This window comes from Miniopterus natalensis, chromosome 13, assembly GCF_054644295.1.
Source record: "Miniopterus natalensis isolate mMinNat1 chromosome 13, mMinNat1.hap1, whole genome shotgun sequence".
In the NCBI taxonomy this organism is placed as follows: domain Eukaryota; kingdom Metazoa; phylum Chordata; class Mammalia; order Chiroptera; family Miniopteridae; genus Miniopterus; species Miniopterus natalensis.
The window spans coordinates 17,394,166-17,420,133 of NC_142093.1; the positions used below are offsets into that span (position 1 = coordinate 17,394,166).

The 25,968-nt window shown below is 48.4% G+C and overlaps 1 protein-coding gene across 3 annotated transcripts; it reads right to left on the reverse strand.

The window, feature by feature from the left end:
- Positions 1 to 260: 260 nt before the first annotated feature.
- Positions 261 to 22,069, reverse strand: CDC42EP3 (CDC42 effector protein 3). 3 transcript variants are annotated; one of them, XM_087823479.1, is made up of 2 exons: positions 21,983 to 22,069; positions 261 to 2,256 (listed from the first exon to the last, which is right to left on the reverse strand). In XM_087823479.1, the coding sequence occupies exon 2, from the start codon at positions 2,019 to 2,021 to the stop codon at positions 1,251 to 1,253; it is 771 nt and encodes a 256-aa protein (XP_087679605.1). In that variant the 5' UTR covers positions 2,022 to 2,256; positions 21,983 to 22,069; the 3' UTR covers positions 261 to 1,250. The 3 variants fall into 3 exon arrangements, with proteins under 3 accessions (XP_087679605.1, XP_016074495.1, XP_016074496.1); XM_016219009.2 differs by lacking the exon at positions 21,983 to 22,069 and adding an exon at positions 3,162 to 3,922; XM_016219010.2 differs by lacking the exon at positions 21,983 to 22,069 and adding an exon at positions 2,818 to 3,055.
- Between the last annotated feature and the right edge of the window lie 3,899 nt (positions 22,070 to 25,968).

Genomic DNA, 25,968 nt, shown 5'->3' on the forward strand with positions numbered 1-25,968 from the left:
AACGAGTTGAGAGGTTGGCATCAGTGTTGACTTTAAAAAATTCTGATCTCACATGTGTGTTTTTCCTAAAATTGAGGGGATCTGTTTTGGGGGATCTCAAACTTTTGGGAAATAATAATTACTGAGTTAATGGAAATCACCTCTTACCTTATTTTAAAGACTCACGTACACTTTAGAGAAGCAATTTTTCTAGCTCTGAACTATATAGTAAGAAAATATTATTAGTCTTTGTTTTTTGTTTATTACTATAATCATGCAAGTTCATTTTTAACATTTACTCTTTATTGCGTTGTATGAAGTACCTATGTAATGCAAGTATGTACTGTACTAAAGACCCATATTTCCAAAGAACATTACATGGTGTAGCCCACAGTCTCTGCAGAAGCGTCATGAGTAACCTGTGCCTTTACACTCGACAATCCATTGCTGGCTGCTATGAAAGGTTTAACAGGGGAAGGAAAAAGAAAATAAAGCTAAAGTATGAATACACTTTTCCAAACAAACACATACACAGCTTACAATGGAAACGAGTCAGTGACAGCATTCGATGTAGTATCTATAAAAGGCAGACTCTGCAATAAAAAGCCAAAGGCACATAAAAATATATTTTAACTTTAAAAATAACTTAGTTACAGTAATACTTTGCCTGTGTCTTACCAACATGTAGCTGACAGTCAAAATTCTGCAGTATCAACATAATATATAGGGATATATAAGAGCTACAAGAAAATCCCCCAAACCCATAAAGTTGTTCAGATGTGAAAACAGAGCAAAATTTTAACACTGAAGAATCTGCTATGGTGATCCCAAACAACGTAATATAGAAAAGAGTCTCGGAAAAAGGCTTAGGCGTTAAATAAATGTTGACTTCCTCTTGCTCAGAAAATGCCAGAGTATTGGCAAGGTCCTCGCGGGGCCGGTGCAGGCCTCCGTACTAGCGCCCTCCTGGCCGAGGCAGGCTCCTGTGTGTCTACAAACACGTGTGAGCTGAACATCAGCCACGCCGCTGAAACGGGTTCTCGCCGACTCACTTCCTCTCTTCCCAGGACATGTTTTTGGGTGTTTTTAACTGTTTTTTGCAAACAGGGCATAACAAGTAAAAAAATACTTTGTAGGGACATTCTTTTAGAAAACCCATCACATAACTGCAAATATAGCCCGTGAAGCTCTTCTTTTGACTGTGGTTTGTTGTTGTTGTTTTATTGTTGGTGTTTTCTGACACCTTTTATCCCAAAGGCGCTGCTGGACTGTTACTTGTTTTTATCCATGACATTCAGCACCTCATCCAGAAACGAGGGCCCCAGGTCGAGCTGCAGGGACAGCAGGGAGCCCGTGAGATCGGACAGGGACTCCTCCGACTTAGTCTTTCCCTTGACCAGCTCGCACGGGGCCGGGTGGTCAAACAGGTCCTCGGCCGGCCAGTCGGGGTACTGTTCGGAGAGGCTGGAGGAGTGGCTGTCCCGGCCCTGGCTGGACTGCGACGCGGACGCGGAGCCGCTGGAGCCCCACGAGCCGTCCCCCTGGCGGGCCGCCCCGCTCCCCAGCAGGCTGCCTTTCTCCGGGGCCTTTTCCTCCGCGACGGGCGCGCAGTTCAGCCGGGGCAGCCTGGCCGGCCCCAAGGGCTCCTGCTTGGAAGGAAACGTCACCGGGGACAGTAAGGGCAGCATGAGCGCCTGGGACCCGCCGATGGTGGGGAGGGAGATGGCGTTTTTGAGCACGGGGGAGGGCGTCTCGGTGAACACGGAGTCGGAGGTGCTGTTGGCCCTGAAGAACTCGCTGTGCCCGGGCAGCTGGCCCAGCGGCGCCTTCTCCTGGTTGCCAGGTAAAAGCTCATAGTTCCCTTGGAGAAAGGAAATGTCCCCGAACACGTCGTGCTGGCCCTCTTTGCCGATGTGGATGGTGTGGCGGAAGTCCCCGAGGGGCGGGCTGATCATGTCAGGAGACAGGATGTCCCTCAGTTTAAATTTCTTTCCTTTCTTGTTGTTGGCAGCTTTCAGGTAAATTGGGGTCTTGGCTGGCATCTTGGAATTCGAGAATGTCTCTCTTGCAAAAGGGGGAAAGGGCCACTTTCTTCCCAGAGGTCGTGTGTTGCCGACAATCCTGCCGATGGGAACTGTCACACCATTTTTCTCAGGTGGCGTCAGCAGCGGCTGTGGGAGGAGCAGGAGGTCGAAGAGGCCTTGGTGCAGTTACAGCCACGCGGGGCCTTCTGCAGCGCCGGTTACAGCCCGGGTCCCTGTCGCAGCATGGACACGCCTGAAAGAGACAGCGCAGGCTGCGATTAGCGGGCCTGCCCTTCTCGCAGGAGCCTGGGAATCGGGCCAGGACAGTTCCCACCTGAAGCCACTTTGTTTCCCTCCATGGAGCAGGATAAAAACTTAAATCTAAACGAGGATCCACTAAGCTTAGTCTTATTTCAGGGGGAAAAAGAAAGAAAAAAAAAAGAAGAGAAAGAGAGAGATTAAAAAAACCCCAAACCTATGACATCAGGACTTTTTAAACATGGCCATGGGTGGAATTTTCTAGACATGTCTAAGATTTTAGTCCTTTCATGACCAGTGACTTCAGCTCATTACAAACTGGATTTGTTTAAAAATACATTTTCTCTTTTGCTTTGGCATTCACACTAGCAATACTAATATTTTGTTATCAAGTTGAATAGTCCTAATAAGGAAAGGGGCTGGAGATATCATTCACTAAGTGACAGCAACTATTATATGCTGGTGTCCAACAAAATCCTAATGAAACACATTTTTACACACAAGAAAACGCTAAGATTCAAAGTAAAAAAGACAACAATTAAAAACACATACAAACCTTTTCTCAATAACACAGAACCAAGAAATGAAAGAGCAGGAGCCAGAAATCAAGTTGTGGAGCAAGAACTGGGTTGGCCAGGATTTGGAGGCGTTCTGAGATGGAAGGACAAGTCTGCTTTTCAAAGAGTGTGATCATACAGAATAGGGTGGGTCTTCATTTGGAAACACCTCTGAACCCTTTACTGATAAGCTCGTATCCTCTCCCTGTGGTAGGTCCTACCACAGGGTAACCCCATGATCTACCTCCTGGTGTTAAGGCCTTTTGTGGATGGAACCTGTGACTTGCTTCTAATCAACAGAATATGGCAAAAGTGATGGGATGTCACACCTCGAGTAGGTTACCTTATAAAAGACTCCATTTCTGCAGACTGGAGGTGGGGATTCCCTTTACTGGTTTTGAACCATGCTGAGAGAGGGCCTCTGGAGATGGATTCTGCCAACAACTTGAGGGAATCTGAAAGTGGATCTTTCCCCAGGCGAGCCTCCAGATGAGACTACAGCTCGGACACCTGGTTCATAGCCTGAGGAGACCATGGAGCTAAGCCCTGCCCACATTCCTGACTGGGGGAAACTGTGAGACATTAAATGGGTAATGTTGTAAGCTACTAAAAATTGGTGATAGCTTGAAAACGAACACAGCCTCCCTGCCCAAGGCTCCATGACAACATTAGAGGTGATGAGCTACAAGAAGGCTTGGGGGCTCTCATTTTACAAATGAGAAATCTTTACCCTTGAAAAGAACCCTCTAACCCACCCTTCAGTCACATCAGTTAACAAGGAAAAGCTACAGCCTCTCTCACTGTGGGGATTCCTGCAATGGCTCTGCTGTGACCTCTCCCTGGCTGCAGAGCAAGTAAATAAATAAATACTCGGAGGGGTGGGTTAGATGGTGGCTTGAAGGCAGCCACACTTGCTTTGCAGCAGCTGGAGGCTGGCATACATCTGCCCCATATTTCTTTCCTTTCAGCAAGTTTTAAATTCATTTGCCCATGGCAGGTGGCGAGAACTGTGCTCCAGCACCCACTGGCAAGGTGACAATTGGCTCTGTAGGGGAAGCCGCTTGCACTTAGGCCTGAGAAGGCAGAGAATGATGAACTGGAGAGGCCCATCCACACTGGGCGGCGGGAGCGCGGAGGAGGCCGAGGCAGCACAACTGGCTTTGCAACCAGTGTGGGCGAACCTGGAAGCTGCTCAGCAGAACCCTCTAGCCACCGGCTCGATTTCTCTTCAGTTCCAACTAAGGCACTGGCTCAACCTCCCCGAAGTGCAGTTTTGCAGCCACATGGACAGGCCTTGGGGGTCTGCTTTCCCACTTCAGGTTAGAAATGCATGGAGGCTGTTATTCAAAGAGAATCACAGGAAGACATTCTCTCTCACTGTTTTAACTCAAATTTGGGTCTGGCAGCAGTTACAAGTTTAAATACTGGGTCTTCCTGCTCCAACTTCAGAAGTTCCTTCCCCTGTAAGTGCACCACAGCCCAGGACCCTGCTGCCCAGGGGTGACTGGTGTTGCCCTCCTGCCCACTGGGCCCAGCACCACAGCTGCGTGCAGGAGCAGATGGGCACCTCCTGCAGAAGGTGTGGGCAGCCCTGAGGGACAGCTGCCCACTGGAGGTAGTGTCCGCCCACACACGGCTACGAGGGCAGCTTCCTTGGAAAGATAGTGTGTCCACCATCACTCAAGGGCATGCAAGGGCTGCCTGTGGTCAGCTGGGGGTGTCAGGGTTATGCAAGGCCAGAAACTGAGGCAGGCCATGCCACATTATTTAGAAAAATAAAAGGCAATAAAGTCGCAGCAGCCAGAGTGCAGTTCTCTGCCTCTCTCACATAATCACTCACATTCGCTGCCTGGCCACAGCCATGTCTATGGCCACGGGCACGGGTCTCGCAAGCCCCTGGGCAGAGACTCACTCAGCCTGGTAGAAGCTGGGTTTTAGGTCAGTGGCATGGACCCAAAGGTGGCAGAGAAGTAACAAAATATAGAGGAAAAAGAAAAGGGTTGGTGAGTGTAGGCTCAATAAGCTGCTGGCAATGACATTCCGAAGAGTAGGAGAGGAAAGAAAATACCTTAAAAGGCATTTTTCTTTCTGCAAATATTTACATAGTATTTACTGCATAACAGGGACAAAGGCTTCTAGACTTTGGAAACAGTAATTTGTATTGAACTTTTGCTCAGTGCCAGTGCTAAGAGCTCCCAAATACATTGGATTTTTTTTTTTAAGAAGGAATTGGGACAAAAATGTCAGTTTTACAAGTGTAGATGAGTTGATGTTTTCAATGCAATATGGGGAAATATCTGAGAGCTCTGACCCTACCCCTCTATCTTATCTGTGATCTTCCTCCTCTAGCTCAGGGCCAACCATGCTTGCCCCTCCATTCTGAATATTCTGGGCTCCCTCGCTCAGCAGCCAGTGGACATCCATGTCCTGCTTCCTTCCCAGGCTGACTGCTCTTTCATGATCTCCCCCGCCATAGCTAATGCAGAAACCCAACGGGCAGTTTCTTCACAGGTAACTAAGGGGCTGGTCCTGGAGACGGTATGTGTGCGTGTCTCCTGGGAGTCACCAGCACTGAAATATGACAGTAAACATTTATGTAGCAGGCACCAATCTTTGCCATGTACTAGCTCACTCACAGGAAACCACGAGGCTGCTACTGTTAATATCCCCATTTTACAGCTGATGTACTGAGGCTCGGACGCTGAGTCACTGCCATGGCTGCACGGCAACCAGGCACTAAGCCAAGTGAAGTGGCCAGGCTCTAATATTTAAGGTCTTGACACTTAATAGGCACACTCCCTGGGAATTCAGTCAGCTCCCAAATTATGAAGGGGAGGCACTGCAAAGCCTGTTTAAGATAGACGTGTGCAATAAGGCGCTGGGCTGATAAGGGTGGGAACAGGCCTTGCATACTATGAAGGCATAAGCTCAGACAGGTCTAACCTCATTGGAAGTCAGTTTAGCAGTATCTATCAAAACCGTAAATCTCGTGCCTTTGGCCCTGGAATTCCACTTACAGACATTTCTGGAAATTTATCCAACTTACATATATGGGAAATCATATGTGTACAAAGTTATCAATCCAGCACAGTTTATAAAAGCCTAGAGTTGGAAAGAACCTAAGTGTCCACCGATACATAAATTAAGGTGACTCCATAAAAGAACATTACAGAGATCTAAAAAATGAGGAGGCAGCTCTTTATATGCTGACATGGAAAGGGCTTCAATATATATATCTTCAAAGGAAAAAGACAGGTGCAAAGTGTGCCGATACATTTGACTGGCCTGTACGTCTGTGAGACACCTCTGGAAGCACACACAGCTACGTGACTGCCCACAGGAGCGGGAAGGAGATGGAAGGAGATGAAGTGAGAGAGAAACTTGTCACTGCATATCATTTTTAAAAAAATCTTCACCTGAGGACATGCTTAGAGAGAGGAAGAAACAGAGAAAGACAGAAACATTGATGTGAGAGTGAAACATTGATCAGCTGCCTCCTGCGTGCCCCCTGCTGGGATCGAATCTGCAACCCAGGTATGTGCCTGACCAGGAATCGAACCGGCAACCTTCTGGTGCACAGGACAGGGCTCAACCAACCGAGCCACTCTGGCTGGGCAGTATATCCTTTTATGTTTTTGGATTTGAGTGAATTTTGAAGTAGCTATTTACAAAAAAAAAAGATAAACGGGTTGCTTAGGGCTCTGACTGCTCTTTCCTGCACAGCCAATTTTATACACAGTCCCGAAAAGCCTACTGAACTTTGAGTTACGGGCACTGGAGGAACGGCCACCTCGGGCTGTCCATGTTCCATCTGGAGGGAAGCACAAGCAGCCCGAGACCCTGGGGCTCGCACACAGCTCCTTGCTTGGGAGGCGGCCAGTGACAGGGAGAAACATATTATGGCGGGATGGGCCTAAATGCTACACCCCAAATCCTGTCGCTCCTTGCCATTTCAGAAAAGGAGACTTGGGCTCCAGGTTGCTGGCTGGTGATCATCGTGGCAGTAGACGGAGCGAGGGATGAACCAGAGTGGAACAGCCTGAGTCAGAAGGACACTCCAAATCTTTGCTCTTTGCCCCCAAGGGCGCAGGACGTCCTGTCATGGGCTGGTGGGGGGAGAAAAGGAAAGGAAGAGCTAAATTCTAAGGGCTTCCAGGCGGCAGTGAACTGCTGGAGCAAAACTGGTGAGCGAGCCCTCGTGGGTGTCTCGAGGCCAAACGAGAATCTCTAGCCCTCGTGTTTCAGTCAGGACTCTACCCCATCAGTAACCACCAGCTCCTGGCCCATCCCCAGGGCGCGGCCTGCCCACTCGGGCCTCTCCTGTTCTCCAGCTTTTTTTCATGCCAGGATTCCTCTACCCCCATTACCTTCCTCAAATAAAAACAACAACAACAAAAACAAAACAAAAAGGAAGGAAGCAAGGAAGGGAAGAAGGAAAGAGAGGAAGAGAGAGAGAGAGAGAAAAAAAATCTTCCAATGTGTAGCCCTTTCTCAAAAACCCTCCCTTTGACCTTGAAATGTGAACTCTCCATAATCGCTAACCCCTTTCTTGGATCACTGCTTATTCCTCTGTCCCCACTTCGATGACACTCAAGACAATATTCATCTGGGAAACCAGATTCCTCTCAAAACAAAGGTCCCAGGTTCCTGGGCACTGGAGAGAAGAGATTCACCCACAACAGGGTTCCACTCCCCAGGCAGCTGCTGGCCACCTCCTGGGAAGGTCACAGAGCACGTCGGGCAGGTGCGCGGCGAGGGGGTCCAGCTGCAAACGCACTGGCTCCCGCTTACAGGCGCCTGCGCACAGTCCCAGGGTTCCAGGCCCGACAGGCTGGAGAGGAAGCTAAGGGACAGTGCCCAGCGGTCATCCCTGCACTCCGCTAGCCAATTCCAGTTCCTTACTGGTGACTGGTATAAGCACAAGCGACAATGTCCACTAGAGGAATCACCACGGCAATAATAATTCAGCGAAGGGAAAACCGAAGTGGCCCTCTTTGTTTCCTTGTCATCCTTCTTGTAAACTGTGTCGCTGGAGAGACCAGAACAGGGAGTGGCCAGGAGGCAGCGGGGAAAACAAGGGGATACGACCAAGTCACATACCAAAAAATCAGTTCCTCAGTTACTCAGAGTTGACTGTATTGGCAATTACAGGGCCCTAAAAAGGAACAAAGAGACTGAGGGTTTCTTAAAAATTCCATTTACTGTATTTTAAGAAAGGAATGTTTGGTTTGTCTGCTATTTGTTTTTAGATCAATTCTTAGTGGAGAGAGAGAATGGAAAAGTCCTTGCCTCCTGCAAAATAGGTTGCAACGTTCATTTAAAACACACGTGGGTAAGAACAGGCAGGTGGAGGGAGGGGGAACAGGCATCCTGAGGGACCCAAAGGCCTTTGCCTTCTACTCGTAGGAAGTGAGCCTGCAACGGACTTCCCCTTCTTGCTCAGTTGTCACGTCCTTCAAGGACATCCCAGCTTCTGATCCCTTTTCCCTGTCCCAGCGCTGTACAGTGCGCCCTTCTTCCTAGCACCCGGACGCAGCACCACTGCTCCATCTGGGCCCAGCGAAAAACTCAGTTACTCCTCCAACATCCCAGCCAAGGGTGAGGCGGCGGCAAGAACCCTCCAGCACCTCCCCACCCAAAGCATCGCTGGTGTATTTCTCTCTGCTGACAGGAAGACAGTTCCATTGTGATAAGTCTCAGAAAACTGCATTTGACCCCTGGGCTCCCACCTTAGAAGGGATAAAGACTACCTGGGACATGTTCCTATATGTCCTGAGGGGTCCCAGCAGAAGACAAAGGGACTAGGCTGTGACACATGAGCAGCAGCTGAAGGAGTGTAGCAGCCTCAAGAAAACCCAAATATGGGGGGCCACCAAGCTTCAGGGATCTAAAGGATTCATTTCAGTGCAATGGAAAAGGCCTTAGGGCTCCAAGCAGAAGCTACAGGGAAAGAGATTTTGGCTCCTCCAACGGAGGGGTAGGTTTCTGGAAAGATGGAATGGTTTGCCACGGGGAGGGGACCTGAGTAAGGACGAGGGTCTCACAGGGGCAGCAGCCGTGACTGTGAGCTCACCCGAGGGTGCACTGCACGTGTATTTACACACCCGTTCACTGTAAGCCTCCTGTGAGGGAACACTGTCACTGCTTACCTCCTTATGTCACATGTGCCTATAAAAATGCTCAGACTTTCCCTGGAGGACTTTCCATTCAAAGATAGCTGTGTTTTTACTGATATAGGGATGACCAGCCACCCTTCGGTATCAGAAACAATAAAATCCGAGTCACACTCTTCAAGGGGAAAAAAATCATAGTATTAGAAATTCATCTTGGAACTTCAATGAAAAGCTAAGACAGAAATAAATGTCACTAGAGAACACCCAGTGAACAGCATCCTGAAGATGCTTTTCATAGTTTCAGTCTGTTACTCCACCCATGAGAAGATAAGAAGATGCCTTTTCTATTTTTAGATTCTTCCTCATATCATCTAAACCGAAGACAGAGCTACGTGCCCTAAGACTGTAAAACTCCATTAGCCCAGGTCCCAGCTGCCGGCCATCATGCACATGAACTTGCAGCCCGACTGGGCAGACGATACTTCATAGACCCACTCAGCAAGTCCATGACATGTCTCACCTCAATTATTCATAAATGGGCTTCTCATTTATGACTCAGCTACAGCTTTATTTACTTTTCTTTCACAACCTTGATTATATAGAAACTCACAAATACCATATGGGAGACTCACTGCTAATTTGCGTACAATCTCCACATTTATGGGATCTGACTGTACTATTTGAAAGACTTTTTAAAAACAAAACTGGAAGATAGAACATCCAACCTCACAAAATATCAAGTCTGTACTTTTGAAGAGAGGCCATTAGGCCCTTTCTCTCTATTAAAATGCGTGATTGGGGAAGGACCCCATGTGGACATTGATCCCTGGCAGTTGTCACAAGGCAGGAGGACAGGTCCTCTCAACATGCCTGGTCACTCATCATGAGTAGTTTTACACGGGACTCAGTCTGAAGGACCAAGGCAGGGACCCGAGTTTGGTGGATATGAATGAAATAAGGCCATGACTGTGAACTGTTCCCAGCTTCCAAAAAGAATGGATTCCACTTGATTTGTGAAGCTCCAAGGACTAGATCAATACAGGAAGAAAACCTGAAATTTTTAGCAATATTCAGCCAGGATATTCCTTCTAAACTGCTCAAAAGAAAGGAACTTGTGAAGCTGCTTAACTGCTCACCAAAAAACCCTCATATTTAAGTCAGCAATTCTTCTCTGAAAACTCCAGCTCTAGCGACAGTAACACCAAGTGATCCAAAACAGCAGGTTTGACAGGTGTCCAGAAATTCAGGCCATGGTCACTCGGCCCATCCCACATAGAAAGTGAAGTGCCTTGTCCTCTGCTTTTATAGCACATCCTCAGATTGAGGCTCACTGGCAGCTGTCCCACTAGTTGGGTGAAGAGGCAGATCTGGGGTTTCCACGCTACTCTCCCACCCTGCTAGGCCCTCGGCCATCATCCGTGATCGTCTGATGGGCTGGAACACGGCTTCTCCGCATCACACAGCATTGGGCATACTCTCAACCCACCTCCACGCAGGCTCCCCGGGATTGTTTGTACATACACATTTGTCCAGTGAGTGACTGAATGTCCCTCCAGACTAGGCTGGGAGCTCCTGTATGCGCATGAACCAGGTCTTAGGCACCTGCTGGCCTCCCTCAACAAATGGCACACAGGGAACTTCCGGTTCAGGAGTGTTTGAATCCACAGCCCCTCCTGGACCTTCCATCACGAGAGGGGAGGTGGTTTGCCCCAGGGGCCCACTCCCAGTCCAAGTCCACCGTAGGCGGCACATTGGACATGCCTGGTCCTCTGAGGAATGTACACTTGTGAGCAGCAATGGCTAATGTTTCAGTACTTGATGTGGGCCCGGCAGCAAGTGTTAGAACACACCCTTAGGGGCCGGCCTTGGATTGCGTCTTAGTCTTAGGTCAACCAGCCCGTACATGGCGGAGGCAGAATTTCAGCCATGGCTGCCCCGTCTGTGCTCTAACGGCTGGGCCCTGGATACATGAGGACCGCCGGGGAGTGGGTTGAGGACAGAATGGCCACTCCAGACTGTCTGTCTAGAAGCCTGACCGCACGAAGAGGAAATAACAAACTATGATCTCAACAGTTATGAGAGGCAGAGGTGCTAAGTTGGCCTTGTTGGGAACCAAAAATGAGTAAAATGGTCCCAGACGCCAGCTCCTCCAACTCTCACTCACTCCATCGTTTCAGTATTTTTGCTCTTGTCAAAAAGAATCTCAAAAGGAATTTGACTTTATGGAAAAGAAAAGCCAAAAGATTAAAATTTTGAAGTAACAAAGCCCCCTGAGTCTCAAGGAGAAAAGCAAACATCCTGTTCTTAGGAAAGAGCATTAGTGGCGTTAATTCTTTGCCCAGAGGAAGCAGGTGCATTGGGCTGTGTACAACCACAGGACTTTCACAGGGGACAATAGCTCCCTTTCCTCGCCACTTCACTTCCCTCCTACCTTTCGGAAATTCAGAGCCCTGTGTTCCTTCCATGGACTGTCCTCCTGCCTTCTTACCATTGACCACTGTTCATAACATCCTCCAAGACTGCTTCAGTCACTTCCTTCCTGAAGGATTTCTCTAACTCACCTCATGAGACCCAGGCTACGTCCTGCCTTGCCTGCAGGTTTTCTCAGGGCTCCTGTAGAGATTATATTATTCTGTTATTTCCCTGTTCTTGATTTTATGATTGTATATGTGATCTCTCCAGGTAGGTGGTGAGCTCAGTAAGAGTAAGCAAGCAAAGGAGCTAAACATAAGACCAGTTGGAAAAAATCCCTTAAAGAGCCTCCTCTTGGCCTGTGAACACAAGAGGCCCTCAAATTTTATTGAATAAACCCTTTTAGTTTTCCCTCTGCCCATCCCTTAGGACAAAGGTCTGCAAATTACAGTAGGTGGGCCCCAGCATACACCCCCTGTACCCCCCTCCTGGTAAATGGCAGAAGCCATCCAAAGCCAACACTGGCTGTCACCACCACCTCCTTGCCCTGCCTTACTTTCCGAGTCAAGTCCCCTGGTTATGATCCTCTTCACTGTGCCGCCTCCGCCTTCTTTCTGGCCCTCGGGTCCCTCTCCTGCCCGAGGGCATTTGCCGCCCCACCTAGCTCCTGGCCTCCAACCCCATCTCCTTCCACTCCGGATCAGAGTGGGCCATCTACATTGCTCTAGAAACCCCGTCACTTTTCAAGGGCAGGCCCACCCTTGCAGCTGCGAGATAAGATAGCTGATGAGGCCCACTTTAGCAATCTGGTCCCACCCACCCCTGGCCACCCCTGAGGCTCTATCTATCTCCTGCCAGTTCACCCAAAGCCTCTTAAACTTGTTTACACCTCAAACCTACCAACTATCACACTATACTGCAATCACTTCTTGTCTCCCCCACTAGACTGCCTTCATCAGGGGAGAGACATGATACTTAACTCACAGTTGGTACTGAATAAATGTTTGTTGAATGAATCAACAAGTGAGAAAGTTTGAAGGAGACTGCCTTGACTTCCTTCCTCTTCAACCCCGCCTGCCCCCCTGGAAATGCAAGACGGAGTCTTTCTATGACTCCCACAGGCAGAAACGAACTAAAGAAAGTCATTTAACAAGGAGTTGTAGCCTCTTTTCTTGTGGCAAAGGCTTGCTCCAATTTTTCCATCTGTAAGATACTTGACTCTTTTTCTCTATCCATGCAGGGCAAGAATTTAACAGCCCATCAATGCAAGCCACAGTAATTCTACAGGCTCTTACAGATCTTTTGTATTAAGGCAAAGAATATTTGATTTGAAAGGGAAGTAACTTCTATCCATGACTGAATGTGCAAACAGAGTCTCAGAGAGACAGGCAAGCCTCAAGAAAAATTTCACAATACATTCCCCCCTGAATGTAGACTCACTAGTTATATGTAAGTCCCTCTTAAAAAATGAGGCCCTGGAGAAACAATAAGCTTGCTCTCTTGACCTTTCCTTTCAAAAGGAAATGAGTTAAGGGGAGAATTTGAATTATTTGGCACAAGACGTACAAGGGAAACTCAAGAAACTCTAATGGCCATTCTACGGAAAAGGGTGTTCTGAATATCGATGCCTGATTAACACAGATCAGGTACTGAAAGAAAAACACCTATCCAATGAATGACTGCATGGGGAAGCAAAGCTGCAGTAGAACTCTCACTCCCTAGGGAGGAAAGGACTGGGCCAAAACACTGACCAGCCCTCTAGGACCCTTGTGGAATGCCAGACTTGTAGGGGTGCCAGTCACCTCCTGTGTAAATGGAGATAATTACCCCAAACCTGCCTCTCACAGGTGATTGCAAGAGCTGAGAGTGAAAGTCTTCATACCAATAAAGCACTACGCAAGCACAAAGCATTATCTTTATCCCAAATGAACAACCAGAACGTCTACTGAAATACAATACAAAGAAGGGGAACCATACTAACTGCCAAAATAACCACTTCCATTTTCTCCTGAAATGCTGCCTATCAATGCAATGCTTGTACATGAGGCTAAAATGGCCTGTCTGCCCTGTGAACAGTCTCCACAAAGGAAAGGAATTCCCACCCTCCAACTTGATCAGAGGATAATTCCTTGGGTCAACAGGACTCAGGGCTAACATAGTTCTATACACATATACATATCCTTTATCTCCAGGTGAAATTCTTCCAGCCTTGAGAACAAATGGGACGTCTTTGAGTTGGGAAAGATACAGTCAACCATTATTGGTCAGATAAAGAACATTTTAAGGGCATATGGTTAAGGTTCATGGGGAGGCCAGGCGGGGCTAGATCTGAGAAAGAAGTCTAAAGCAACTCAGAGTTAATCAGCTTGAAGGATGGGAGAGGCCCACTGCAGGAAGCTTTCCCACTGAGGCCGAGATTGGTGTAGGGATTCTATGGGGAGGTGAAGGAGGGAGAGAAGGCAAGCAAGCATCCCTCACTAGAAGAGTTAGGGTAATAAATATCCTCTAGTCCATGTTCCTAATTTAAGGTAGCATCCCCTGGTATGTGCATGTAAGCAACATGTACACACAGGGAGGTGATATAATCATAGACTTGTGCTTAAGATTTATTTAAACTTAATATTACAAAGTATTTTAGGACAGTGGTTACTCACACTGTGCTCCCTGGAACCCTAAAGGATCAAGGAAGGCACCTCTAGGACACTAGTGAAAGGCAGGGAGACTTAGAAAAGTAATGTCAACCTCTCTACCTGTCTCCTCCCTCCTCTGTAACCAAAGAAATTCTGCTAGTATCTGTTACTATATTAGGGTTAACATTTCTTTCCTTTTCCCTGGCTAAAAAATAGTAATAATAATTTGAAAGAGAACTGGGCCAAGAAGGAAAAATGCTTTCTCTGTGTGTGTGTGACTCAGACTCTTAGGGTCTCTGTTTCATCATGACAGAATGAGAGAGTGGGGCTGAGGTAAGGCCTTGTCCATCATGAAACGTTAGGGTTCTATGACTGCACATGTTTGTAGAAACATCAGCTTCCAGGGAATTTAAAGAAAAAAATCTGGTACTTTTTAATAAAGTTAAGACTATCCTTAGAATCAAAATACCGTTTGCCAGCTTTTTTCATCATCTTTGCCCCTCCTTCCTGGTATTAAATTAAGGGCACAGGGCAATGCCAGTGACTCTCCGGGAGCCTCAGTTTCCTCATCTGTAGAGACAGTAATGGTGAGTGTCTTCTTAGGAGTAGATGCCGCCCATAAAGTCCTGCTGGGCACTGAGCTTACCATCAGGAGAAGAGCAATTATTATTAATTACTCTAGAAAACTAGAGCTGCATAAGGAACAAGACAGGCTGAAAGCTTACAGTGGGTATTTCTTCCAACCTTATTTCTTTTAGACCTTGGGATCTGAACACCTACGATGGTTTTAAATATAGTGTGAAAATCCCCTAAATGTTCTGGTTCCAAGCATAATTTCCCATTTGGAGGAAAAAAAATGGAAAGAAGTCACTGTTTTATTCTACATGCCACCCCTGAGATATTTGCCCGTGGAACTCCACCCAGGGGGCCCCACAGCTTAAGGGTTTCTTTTCGAGGAAGACAGAACAAAATCCACCCATGAGCATTAACTTACACTAAACTTAAATAAGGCCAAACATCAACATTATTTTGGAAAACACTTCACTCAAGTCACCTGAGAGCAAGAAAAGAGTCTCCAGTTGTGTACTAAGGCACGCCCCCCACGGGGCATGGGGCCTGAACTGACTCACTCGGTGCCAGGCAGGCTTTGGAGACGGCCTTCCGCATGCTTTCACCTGGCCCCTGGCTAGTCGCTCACATTCTGCATCTACTGAGGGCCTGCTAAGTGCCAGACAGTATTCGAGGAATTGAGGCGACAGCTATGATGCGCTTTACAGAGCTTACATCCAGTGTAGACAAATGATCAAAAAGAACACCAATAAGCGGCTGTCACAGGCATGGCCGAGGATTCCAGGCCAGCACTAGGAAACCAATGACCCTTATTCTCCTCAGCATCTGGGCTGCCCGGGCCGCGCTCTAAGTGGACGCGTGGCACCAAGATGCCACAGTCAGACCTGGGCACGAGCAATCTGCTGTGGAGGCTGCAACTGCCCAGCAAAGGCTGAGGAAGTTCTGGCGGTGGCCAGATTTTCAGGAAACCTTGCATGATCACTATCGGGAGCGTCAAACTTCCCCTGAGTCCGAATGTTTTGTAGCACGGGAAGGAATAATTTTCCTATGACAGGACTTAAGTAAGCTACATAAGTGATGACGACTTCTGGCACCACAGCACTAAGCGAAGACGTTGCCATAGGCAGGCTCAGGTAATATGGCTAGGACTGGATTGTCCGCTTTCGCATGAAATCCGACTGTAAAACAGATGAATGCCGAGATTAACTAGGTTTAGTACCTCCTCTCAAGGAGCCAGTAGTCTAACTAGGCAGCCACAAGTGTCAATAAACAATAATTTAAATGCAGTAAGTGTTAGAATAGGAGAAGGTATAAGACACTACAGAAATGCCTTGGATATAAGGCAAACAGTAATGAAATTAAAGCAGTTTAGAGCCAGGAGAAAGCCCATCCCCTTTCTCTGCCTCCCTAATCCCCCTTCTCCCCCCATTTCTTCACTGAGGAGGGCACAGAGCCTACCCAGAGAAGGGCAGGGATTTGCCTGGTGACAGAGCTGGCAGGTTAAGGTCTTAGAGCCTCAGCTCCTGCTGTGTTAAAATCACTCTTGTATGTCTGAACTGACCCTTGGCAGAAAAAGTTATAAAAAATAAATAAATAAAGAGGGAAAGAAAGCAAATATGTCCCACAATGGCAAAGCCACATTTCACCAAAAACGCCTTTGTTTAAAAAAATGAGTGTAGCTTAAGTGATTATAATGGATTTGAGCAGATCTTTTCCAACTAAACACACAGTGATCTATCACTGGCATGATGTGTCTACAAATAGGACCTTCAAGTTGTCACCAGAACATGATGGATTCCCAAATGTGTAAGCTGACTAAACAGAGGCCTGACTTTGAAGTCCCTGCCTTCCATGCTGGCTCAGACTGCTCTGCCAGAGATCGACACTGGTCTGTTTTTTCAACCCAGTGTTTTACATTATTATTGGTAAGATTGCTATGCTCAGACGTGCCACTGATCCTGGCTCACTAAATTCTAAAGCTAGAGATTATCTGGAATCATCTCGGGTCAAATGCCTCATCGCAGAAATGAGCCAGTGACCCCGAGAGGTCAGTTACAGCTTGGGTCAGACCTAAGGCCAGTCCCTCTGTGACTGTCATTTAATTCTGCATTAACTGTATCCAAGAGCAGAATGACGGGTGCTTGCTGGCATCTTCTGACGTATTCTTGTCACTCTGCTCCTGCACACCTGGCGGTTCGCTAACATGTCCTTGGGTGCCTTCTGCTCGGTAGGGCGGACTGCAGTGTGGCTTCTGCCTCTGGCTGAGGGTTCCCGGAGTGTCTCCTGTCAGACTAGTCCTGCCAGCTGCTCTGTGGGCAAAATGACTTCAGAGACTCTGGATACTCTCTCCCGGTGGCTCACTGTAACAGTGACATACTAAATGCTTGGAAAAGTCCTGCAGAAAGGGGCCTTCACCAAACTGGTTTCCCAAAGACTCCCTTCCTGATGTTTCAGGCACACATTAGGTGGTGGTGCATTAGGTAACTGCAGGTGTGTTATCTAACACAGAACCAAAGGCTAGAAGGCGACTTTCTCAAACATGCAAGCAAAACTCAAATCACTGAAAATCCGGGTGTTTTTAAATTTGCAATGTCAGGATTCTGCTATTAATTCATGACTTGGGAAATCAATAAGGGTTAAGCAAATATCAATTTGGAATTTATCAGCTTTCAAATTCATCAGTTTGTTTGGCTACTCAGAAATTATGCTTTGTATAAATTGTATGGTTTACTTTTAAAAACTGCTTTTCTACCAGAGGTACTGCCCATCATCATGAGACTGGTACAACTTGGCATTGAAGACATATATCAAGGCCAGGAAGGCTTTTTTTTTTTTTTTTTAAGGAAAGAAACGCACATGATTCCTACTGAACTATTTGACTACTTATTTATTCTGGTTTGTGGGGTGCTGTTTCATTTTGTAGCCTTTGAAAGCAGAAGGGAGGGAGATGTGTGAATGGAGGGTGGACAGCACTGAGCCTATTGCCCTCGTCTTTGAGGCACATGGGGTTATTTCAAGCCATCCTTTCCAGAACCCCAGCTTCAGTCTGAACACAGTCTCCTGAGCAGCTTCCCACAGCTAATCACAAACCCACAGTATCAAAGGCAGTGGAGGCCAGGCAGGTCCCCTGCGGGTCATCCAGAGCCTCCCTCTAGTTTCAAAGGCTTCCTTACTCTATCTCTCTCACACCAGAAGCTTATCTGGCAGGGCCTGGGGTAAGTGCAGAACTGCAATGAGGCCTGACTTCTGCCAAGGACAGAGCCTTTCTGCCCAGCTTACTTGGGGCTTCTGCCTCTTGCTTTAGCTCTTCTGAAGCAACATCATTATGAAACATATAAAACATCACCAGAGTGTAAGGGACTGAAGGGCCATTACATGTGGATGTGGTCACTAGGCTTAAGGAGGTGGCCATCCAGACTGCTTACTGAACGCTGCCACCCCTGACTTTCTAGAACTTTGAAGCAAGGATACAGTCTGTACTAAGCTCCACTTCAGCCCTGGCCCCTGAAATCCCTTTCTTGGCTGTGGTGGGGTTTTCTTGCATGTTCCAGAGACCTACATTTCCACCTAGTAATCCTCCTGGTACAAATGAAACTGCTCATATTAACTCTAGCAGTTTGCTGGATCCTGCAGAAGACCGTGGCTACACCCAATGGACTGAACTAGCTTCAATAATAAAATCATTCTAATGGTCCCCCGGAAGGTTGGCAATTACTGTTATCTCCCTTTGGGCCTGGTATTGTGAGATACAGAGTACTATGAAAAAGTTCTCTGCCAGAGGCTAAAAACCTTAACATGAGTGAGATGTAATAGCTTTCTTGCCTCTCCGCCAGGTGTGGTATTTTGTACAAGCTCAAACAGACCTGAATTCAAACCTGAATCTGCTACTTACTTAGCTGTGTGACCTTGGCCAAGTTACGCAACCTTTCTGAGCCCGTGTTGTAGTCTGGAAAATAAGAACTATACTATCTACCTCAAAGTGTAGTAATGAATATTAACAATGGAACCAGTATTAAGCACCTAGGACAACAAAAGCATCAATGAAAGAGTCCACGTTTTACTGTGCCCACTCTGGGCCAAGTACTGTTCTGACTACATTATATTTTAACTCATTCAATCCTCAGGATAATACTATCATCTCCATTTTAGAAGTGCTGAACTGAGGTACACAGGCCCAAGGTCACACAGGTATTAAGCCCCAGCGCTAGGAGTCCAGGCAGCCTGATGCAGAGAGGTTGCTTAACCTCAGAAGGTTTTCCCATCTTACCCCAAAGAGGTGCTGACTTTCATGCGGGATTAGCCACTCATATATGCACCTATTGGGCTGTTAAATTGCATACAGGGTGGGGCAAAGTAGGTTTACAGTTGTGAGTATGCAAAACAGTTTATTCCTGTATTATTATTTATTAATTATTGTATCATTTTCCATCTGAACAACTGCAAACATACTTTCGCCCCATCCTGTATATGTGTTGAGGAATATTCCTTACCCTGTACTTTTGGGCAAGTTATATGACAGGTCTGTCCTCAGTTTCCACATCTGTAAAATGCAAATATTAAGAGTTCTTCCTACAGAGCGTTGTTAGAAATAAATGAGTTAATCAAGATAAAGGGATAAGAGTGCTTAGCACTTAGGACAGGCGCCATATAGGAAGGACCTTTAATGTCCACAGTCATGCACAGTGTGATTTATTAGAATTCTTGGGTGTCAGTACTTGGTAAAGGAGATTTTGTGGGTGGCTGAATCCAGTAGTTTCAAATGACACTACTTGTTCTCTGGCAAACACACTGCATTTAAAAATAGATTTAAGTTCTGATTCAGCCAATGAATAAATAGGTTCACAGGATTCCGGTTGGAAAGAAATTAGGCAAGGCCTAAGTGAAATCAGTCTGAAAGCAACAATTTTAATAATTAAAATAGAACAGTCCAGGACACCTGCTGGAGGTTTTTCAGGTTATGAATAGCAGTCCACCTACTGGATGAATGTTACAGCTACTAGCCAAGGAGCTTAAAAAATTTTTTTGGCCTGGTAAAAATCTTTGGGTGACATAGGTTAAAACCATTTTCTTCCCAATGCTACTGAATACCATGGATTCTTATAAGTGAAAAAGTGAAGCTTTTGTGAACATGTTGGACATAAAACACCACATTAAAGGAAAAGCTGTAGAGCAGACAGAACAAACTAGCTCATGTGAGCACTTCTGCAATAAATTTTATGGCTTTGTATTTACTACATTTAAATTTACAAAAATGTGCAAAAAAATGCAAAAAATGTGCAATATTCATTATTCTAGCTGCTTACATGTTCTGTTGAGATACAAAACAGAATTTCAGTGCTCAGATTTTAAGGGAAGGGGGAGCTCATCTTATTTCACGTCTGTAGCTGCTGCCACAGACACAGCACCATGTTCCAATCATGGAATTCATAATATAAATCTCTTGCAGATGATACCCACTGGAAGCTGAAACTACCATGGATCCAGAATCGCTTCCAAAGTTCTTACCCGTGGAGCCCAGAGGCTGGTACTGAGTGTTTCGTTCAATGAGTAAGGACTATTGGGAAATCTACTCTTTGGGAGACTTAATCAACAACTTTCAAGCCTTCCTTGACTGTAACAGTCTTTACCACTAATTTCACATGTGACCAAGTCAAACATTTCACAACTGCCCCAACTTATGTCTCAGTATTTAAGTCTGTTCTGAAAAGGATTTGTGTCACACACATACCTGTGTAGCTTAGTCTTTTTTTAAATTTTCCCTTAGCTTTAATACTTCTTAAAAAATGTTTTTATTGAATTTTTGGAGAGAGAGAGGAAAGGAGAGGGAGAGAGAGAGGGAAACATCAATGTGAGAGAGAAACATCAATCGGTTGCCCCTTATACCCACCCTGACCAGGGATCAAACCCGCAACCTGGGGAAGTGCTCTGACCAGGAATTGAACCAGTGACTTTCTGGTGCCTGGGATGACCCTCCACCCAACTTAGCCACATGGGCCAGGGCTGTGTAGCTTAGTGTTAATGCCCGTAAGGGCTCATACAAATTACAGGTGGTGTCGAAGAGAAGACCCTCTGGAACTGTCCAGAAAAGAAGCTGCATTTTCTAGTTGTTGGATGGAAGATCTTTTCAAAGTTAGAACATTAGAGGAGTCTTTTAAATTGCCTTAGGGATACCCTAGAGGCATCATCAGAATGTTGTTCCGGGAACTCTCCCAAACCGGCTTTGCTATTCGAATTGGGACAATCATCTGCTCACCTAGTTTTTGCTCTCTTTTAAAGGCAACATCCCCCCAAAACTCTAGGATACTGTGAGCCCTAAGAGCTGGGGGGTTGGGAGGAAATCTTTGTCTCCCTAACACATTCATCAGTTCCCTCCCCCTACCCAGCCCCACCCTCCCTAGCACGCCCCACACCCTCAGCAAGCACCAGGAAGACTCCCCTAAACACACCAGGCCTGGAACAATTCCCACCGCAATACCCTCCTGACATTCCTATTCCCGCCCTCATTTCAATTCACTCACTTTTTTCTATTCTTTTTTTTAAACAAAATGTAATTACTTGACTGTCAGCCTGGGCCGCACTCTGGGGCTTTCACTCCTTTCAACACAGCTGCGCTCCGCTTTGATGCCGCTGTCCACGAGCCGCCCCAGCCGCGGCCTGGCTCTCGGTAAGGCAACATTCAAGTGCATATTTATTTTTAAGCTGACCTCTCCTAGACTGCACAGTATAAAGGAGGTCCTGCCAAAAAATATGCTACTTTCTATTTATAAGATGAAACACATGCCTTCGAAAGTCGAGAGGGGGATGGAGTATAAAAATTCATAACGAAAAACTGACCGACCAGATCCACTCGGCCTCACATGTCTGTGTCAAGACACTTAGTTTCAAGAAGAGAAAACATCTTGAAAACGGTTCAGCTGTTCAAAACCCACCGGCGGGAGGGGGGGGAAAGGCAGGAAAACCCCCCAACTGCCAGACCTGCAGGTTGGAGCTCTGCTCACAATGCCCCCCCCCGTAAAAGTGAGGGGAGGCGCCCAGCGGGCACCCCGAGGACCCGCGCGGCGCAGCGTGTGCGCCCGGCCGCGGTGGGAAGGGGGCGGGGGCCGCGCGCGGCTTGTCCGCGATGGAAAAACGCGGTGCGCGCCCAGAGCGGCCGCGGGCAGCTCCAGGGGGCAGTCAACGCGCGGCCCCGCCCTGGGAAGCCGTGGGCACAAACGGCGGCTGGCAGCGCCCGGCTGCGGCGCCCGGACCCCTCGCGGTGTACTTTACGTCCCCTTTTGTCCTTCGGCCACCAGCTGGAAGGTAATGCCCTGGCGTCTTCGCTCCCTATGGATTTCCACGCCTCGCACCCCACGCGCGCCGCAAGCGGCCAAGGCCGCCGCGGGTCAGACCGGCTCGCAGGCAGGCAGAGGGGAAGGGGCCGCGGGCGGGCAGCAACTCACCGGCAGACCCGAGGACCGCGGCTCCGACCCGGCGCTTCCACCGACGCCTCCCGGCGCGCACGGTCCCGCCGGCCGCTCGCACACCCAGCGGCGGGCCCTCGCCGCGCCGTCGCTCCCCGGCGGCGCGAAGGGCCGCTCGGCCGCTGGTCCCCAGGCTCGCCCGCCGCTCGGAGCCCGCCGCTCGGCCGCCGCAGCCGCAGCCCCGGCCGGGAGCGAAGGTGCGACGGGACTGCGCGGGAGCCGCCGGCCTCGCGGACTGAACCTGCGGCGCGCGGGCGGGCGGGGCGGGGCCGCCGCTCGGGGGCGGGGCGGGCGCGCGGGGCGGAGGGCGCGGGCGGCCGGGCGCACCCACGCCCCGCGCTACCTGCGCAGCCCCTCGGCGGGCGGCCGCGCGGGGGGTCACGGGCGCGGAGCCTGCGGGCGCACGGAGGACAATGGGCGCCCGGTGTCACCTCCCCAGCGCCACCTCCAGGGAGGTGGCTTCCCTCGGAGAAGGTGCGTTCAGCTCCCTCCGCACAAAGAGAGGTGGCGGAAAGCTCGGTTCAAAAAGGGACCCCGGGGTGCCAGCGCCTAGGTGCCCGAGGACAAAGGAACGCCGCGTGCCGCGCAGGCACCTGCACCAAACCCCACGCGCCACCGCCCCTCGGCCACCCGGGCCCCGGCGGCGGGCGAGCGGAGCAGCGGCGCCCCCGGGCCGCGCCACCCCAGCGGGGTCGGGATCGCGGGGCCGCTGACACCCCGGGCTTGGGGGAGGGTCGCGTGCTGTCAGTTCCCAGCCTGCTCCCCTCGGAGCTGTCGCCAAAACCCGGAGAGTGGATTTCACGCGCTGGAGCCCGCGGCTGCAGCCGAGCGGGTGGGCACGCACCGGCCGGCGCCGCGGCTCTTCCTGCCCGCGGGGAGGTGGCCTTTTCTCCCGCGGGCGCCCGAAAGACACTCGCCCGAGGCAGGGGCGGGCGGGTGGCGACCGCTCGGGGCGCGACGCGGCGCAAGGGCGCAGCTGCCGGTCGGAGCGTGAACTTGCGCCCTTCGCGACACCTGCGCCCGCGGGTCACTCCCGCGCCCGCCCAGCGCGGACCCGGGTAATTAATCTTCTTAATCCGTCCCCGTCGCTTCCTCCTGGAGTCATTGGCCTGGGGACTGAGTAGGCGACAGGAAAGGGCGGCGTTTCCGGCGGCGAGGTGCCAGCCAGCGCCGTGGGCCGGGGCGGGGCTGGAGCCGGGGGAGCGGGCGCTGCGGGCCGGCCCGGCGGGGGCCCAGGCCGGGCGGAAACCCTGCGCGCAGCGGGCGCGCGGGGCCGGGGCTTCCCCAGGCGGTGCCGGCGCGGGTCGGCCCCGCGACGCCCTCGGGTGGGCCTGGAGCCGTGCGGGGCGCCCGCGAGGCCACGTCGCAAACCACCGTCAGGCCGCCGTTAAGGTGAAGCGGCGCGGAAACGGGGCGACGGCTCTGCGGGGCGAAGCGCTCGGGTGGAGCGCTCAGACCCCAAAGAAAAGAACAGCTGGCAGGTCGAGTGGCCGCGAGGCTGGAAGGCGGGCACGGGACCCGGCGGCGGCGCTGTTAGAGACCTGACGGGCGGAGCAGCCCGTGAAGACGAGAGGCCCGCACTGCTTCCTCCCCGCAAGGGGCAGTCGCTCCGAAGTTGCCTTTGGCAGATACCTGGGTTTGACTCCAGATTCCTGGGAGTTTTACTTGAGGTTCATATTTCAAAATATATGTTCCATTTGGCACTAATGGATATATTTTATGTATGAATGTATTGGAAAATATTAAATGTTACTGGCCCACTTAAAGGTATTTTTATAAATATGCATGGCTTTCACTGCATATGGTATTTTCATAAGCACAAATAGCATGTACATATATATAAATACCACATGCAAAATTTCTTTTGCACACACAAAGACATTGATTACACATCTTGTGTGTAGAATTCTTTTCATTTGCTCTGTTGTTAACGGCTGTTAACAATCCTTTATTTCCACATGACTGAATAATTTCTTTTACAGCTTCTGCAGCATAGAGTGGCATGTTCTTTGAGGTACTAATTTTATTCGAAAACTCTATTTTCACTTTTCTGTACCTCTCCTCACTTTCTAGAGACTTCCGCGCTCTCTCTGCCTTTCCTTTATGAGGCTTCCCAGATGGGCTCCAAACAATTTATCCAGAACCTGCCCCTTCAAGGGCCTAGTGATGCTGATTTGATATATCCTGTACTGTACTGAACACCTTTCTTCGTTCTAAACATCTCCAGCGAGGGAGAATGCCCTTATATAGTGAATTATCCTTTCAGACAAGTGCATTTCCTGTATTATGATGGCTTTTAGGTTTAATGGATTTTTATTTCAATAGGAAGAGAGAAAGAAGCTTTGCTTTGGGAAGATTTTCAGGGTTCTGCAATTCTGCTATGAATTACAAAAAGGTTTAGCCTTGAAAAATTGGTGGTAACCCTAGAAGCCTAAGTGAGACTAAGAGAGTGGAATAGAGAAGATATTTTAATTAGGTTCAATTAATGCACTTACGTCTGTAGAGCAAGCATCTGTCAGGCCTAAAGGTGGGCTATTTTTCTATTAGTTCCGACTGTGGGAGAAGTGCCAGGAAGTGTCAGCATTAAGTGCCCTTGCTGTCCAGAAGCCTGCAATCTACTTACGGGGCAGAGAGAACATGCCAGTGTGTGCAAGCTAGTGCTGACTAGAAATATTCTAGCCTCTTGCCACCAAGTGTGGTCCTAGGACAAGCAGCACCAAGGCTCCCTCCAGAGCTACTGAATTGGAATCTTCGTTTTTAATGAAATGTAGATGGTTTGTGTATACATTTGATATTTAAGAAGCCCTGGTCAAGAGTAGTGCTGCTCAGTCTTTTAAAATCACAGACTTATTTTAAAATCGCATGTGACTTATGAACACTCTTGTCAGGAAAACACACACAGAGAATTACACATAAACTCTTTCGCATTCAATTTCAGGGTTTTCCTGAACGCCAATCTATTGATGGCTAGGAAGTCCTCTGTAAAAGCCTCCGATCACAGAGCCACTTGGTGTCACTTAGAAGATTTAGGGGAGGATCCTTAGAGCCTAAATTAAGCTTGGATAAATGGGAGAAATTGAGTAGGGAGGAGTTAAGGGCAGGAGAAATGCATAGGTAAAGGGGCTCGGGAGATGAAACCACAGATACCCATTTTTATCTGGAGTAAGGTGACTAGTATGACAGCAGGCTTTCCTTGCAATTCATTATCATTGTTTAAACCTCCCAAAAATGAAGCTGAACTGTGGACTCTGGTCCTTCCACTTCAGGGGCACCAGGAACCCTTTGACATATGGTTTTCTGTAAGACCTCATTTCCCACTACTAGCTTTCCCTCTCTCGTTTTGCCCTGGCCACATGGCCTTCAGGCCTTTCCAGGAACTCCAACAGTGCCTGGGGCACTCCATCTGCCTGGCCACTTCTTTCTCAGGTAACCAAAAAATCCATTGTCTTTATTCAAATGAGACTTCTTCCTTTAAAATAGCAGCTGCTCCCACAGTCCCTTTCCCTCCTTAAAGCAGGGAGAATGTAATGTACTTGACATTACATTGTATTTATTTATAAATTCATTTATGGCCTGTTTTTCTGTAAAATGTGGGCTTGGTGTACTGTTGTATCCTCCATAACTAAAATGGGGCCTGGCTCATAGTAGGTTTGCAATAAATATTTATTGAGTAAATGGACCCCTTGACTACAACTTGCAATGAGTGTAAAAGCTCTGTTCACAAACTCCATCACTACAGAATAATACTATATTAAACATTCCTGAAATATACCTCATGCATGCTGAGACTGAATTTTCAACCACTTTTCTTTAGTCTAGCTGAACAAGAAATACTAAACACATGGAACACTTTAAGTTCTAAAATTCAAACATTTTAAAGTAAGGCTTACAAAAAACTGTCTTTATAGTCCATGTATAATGCATAACTATTTCTCCTCTGGCAAAGCTGAAACACACTCCTGTGT

Excerpts from the sequence above, each read along its gene's own strand:
- CDC42EP3 (XM_087823479.1), bottom strand. The coding sequence starts at position 2,021 with ATGCCAGCCAAGACCCCAATTTACCTGAAAGCTGCCAACAACAAGAAA.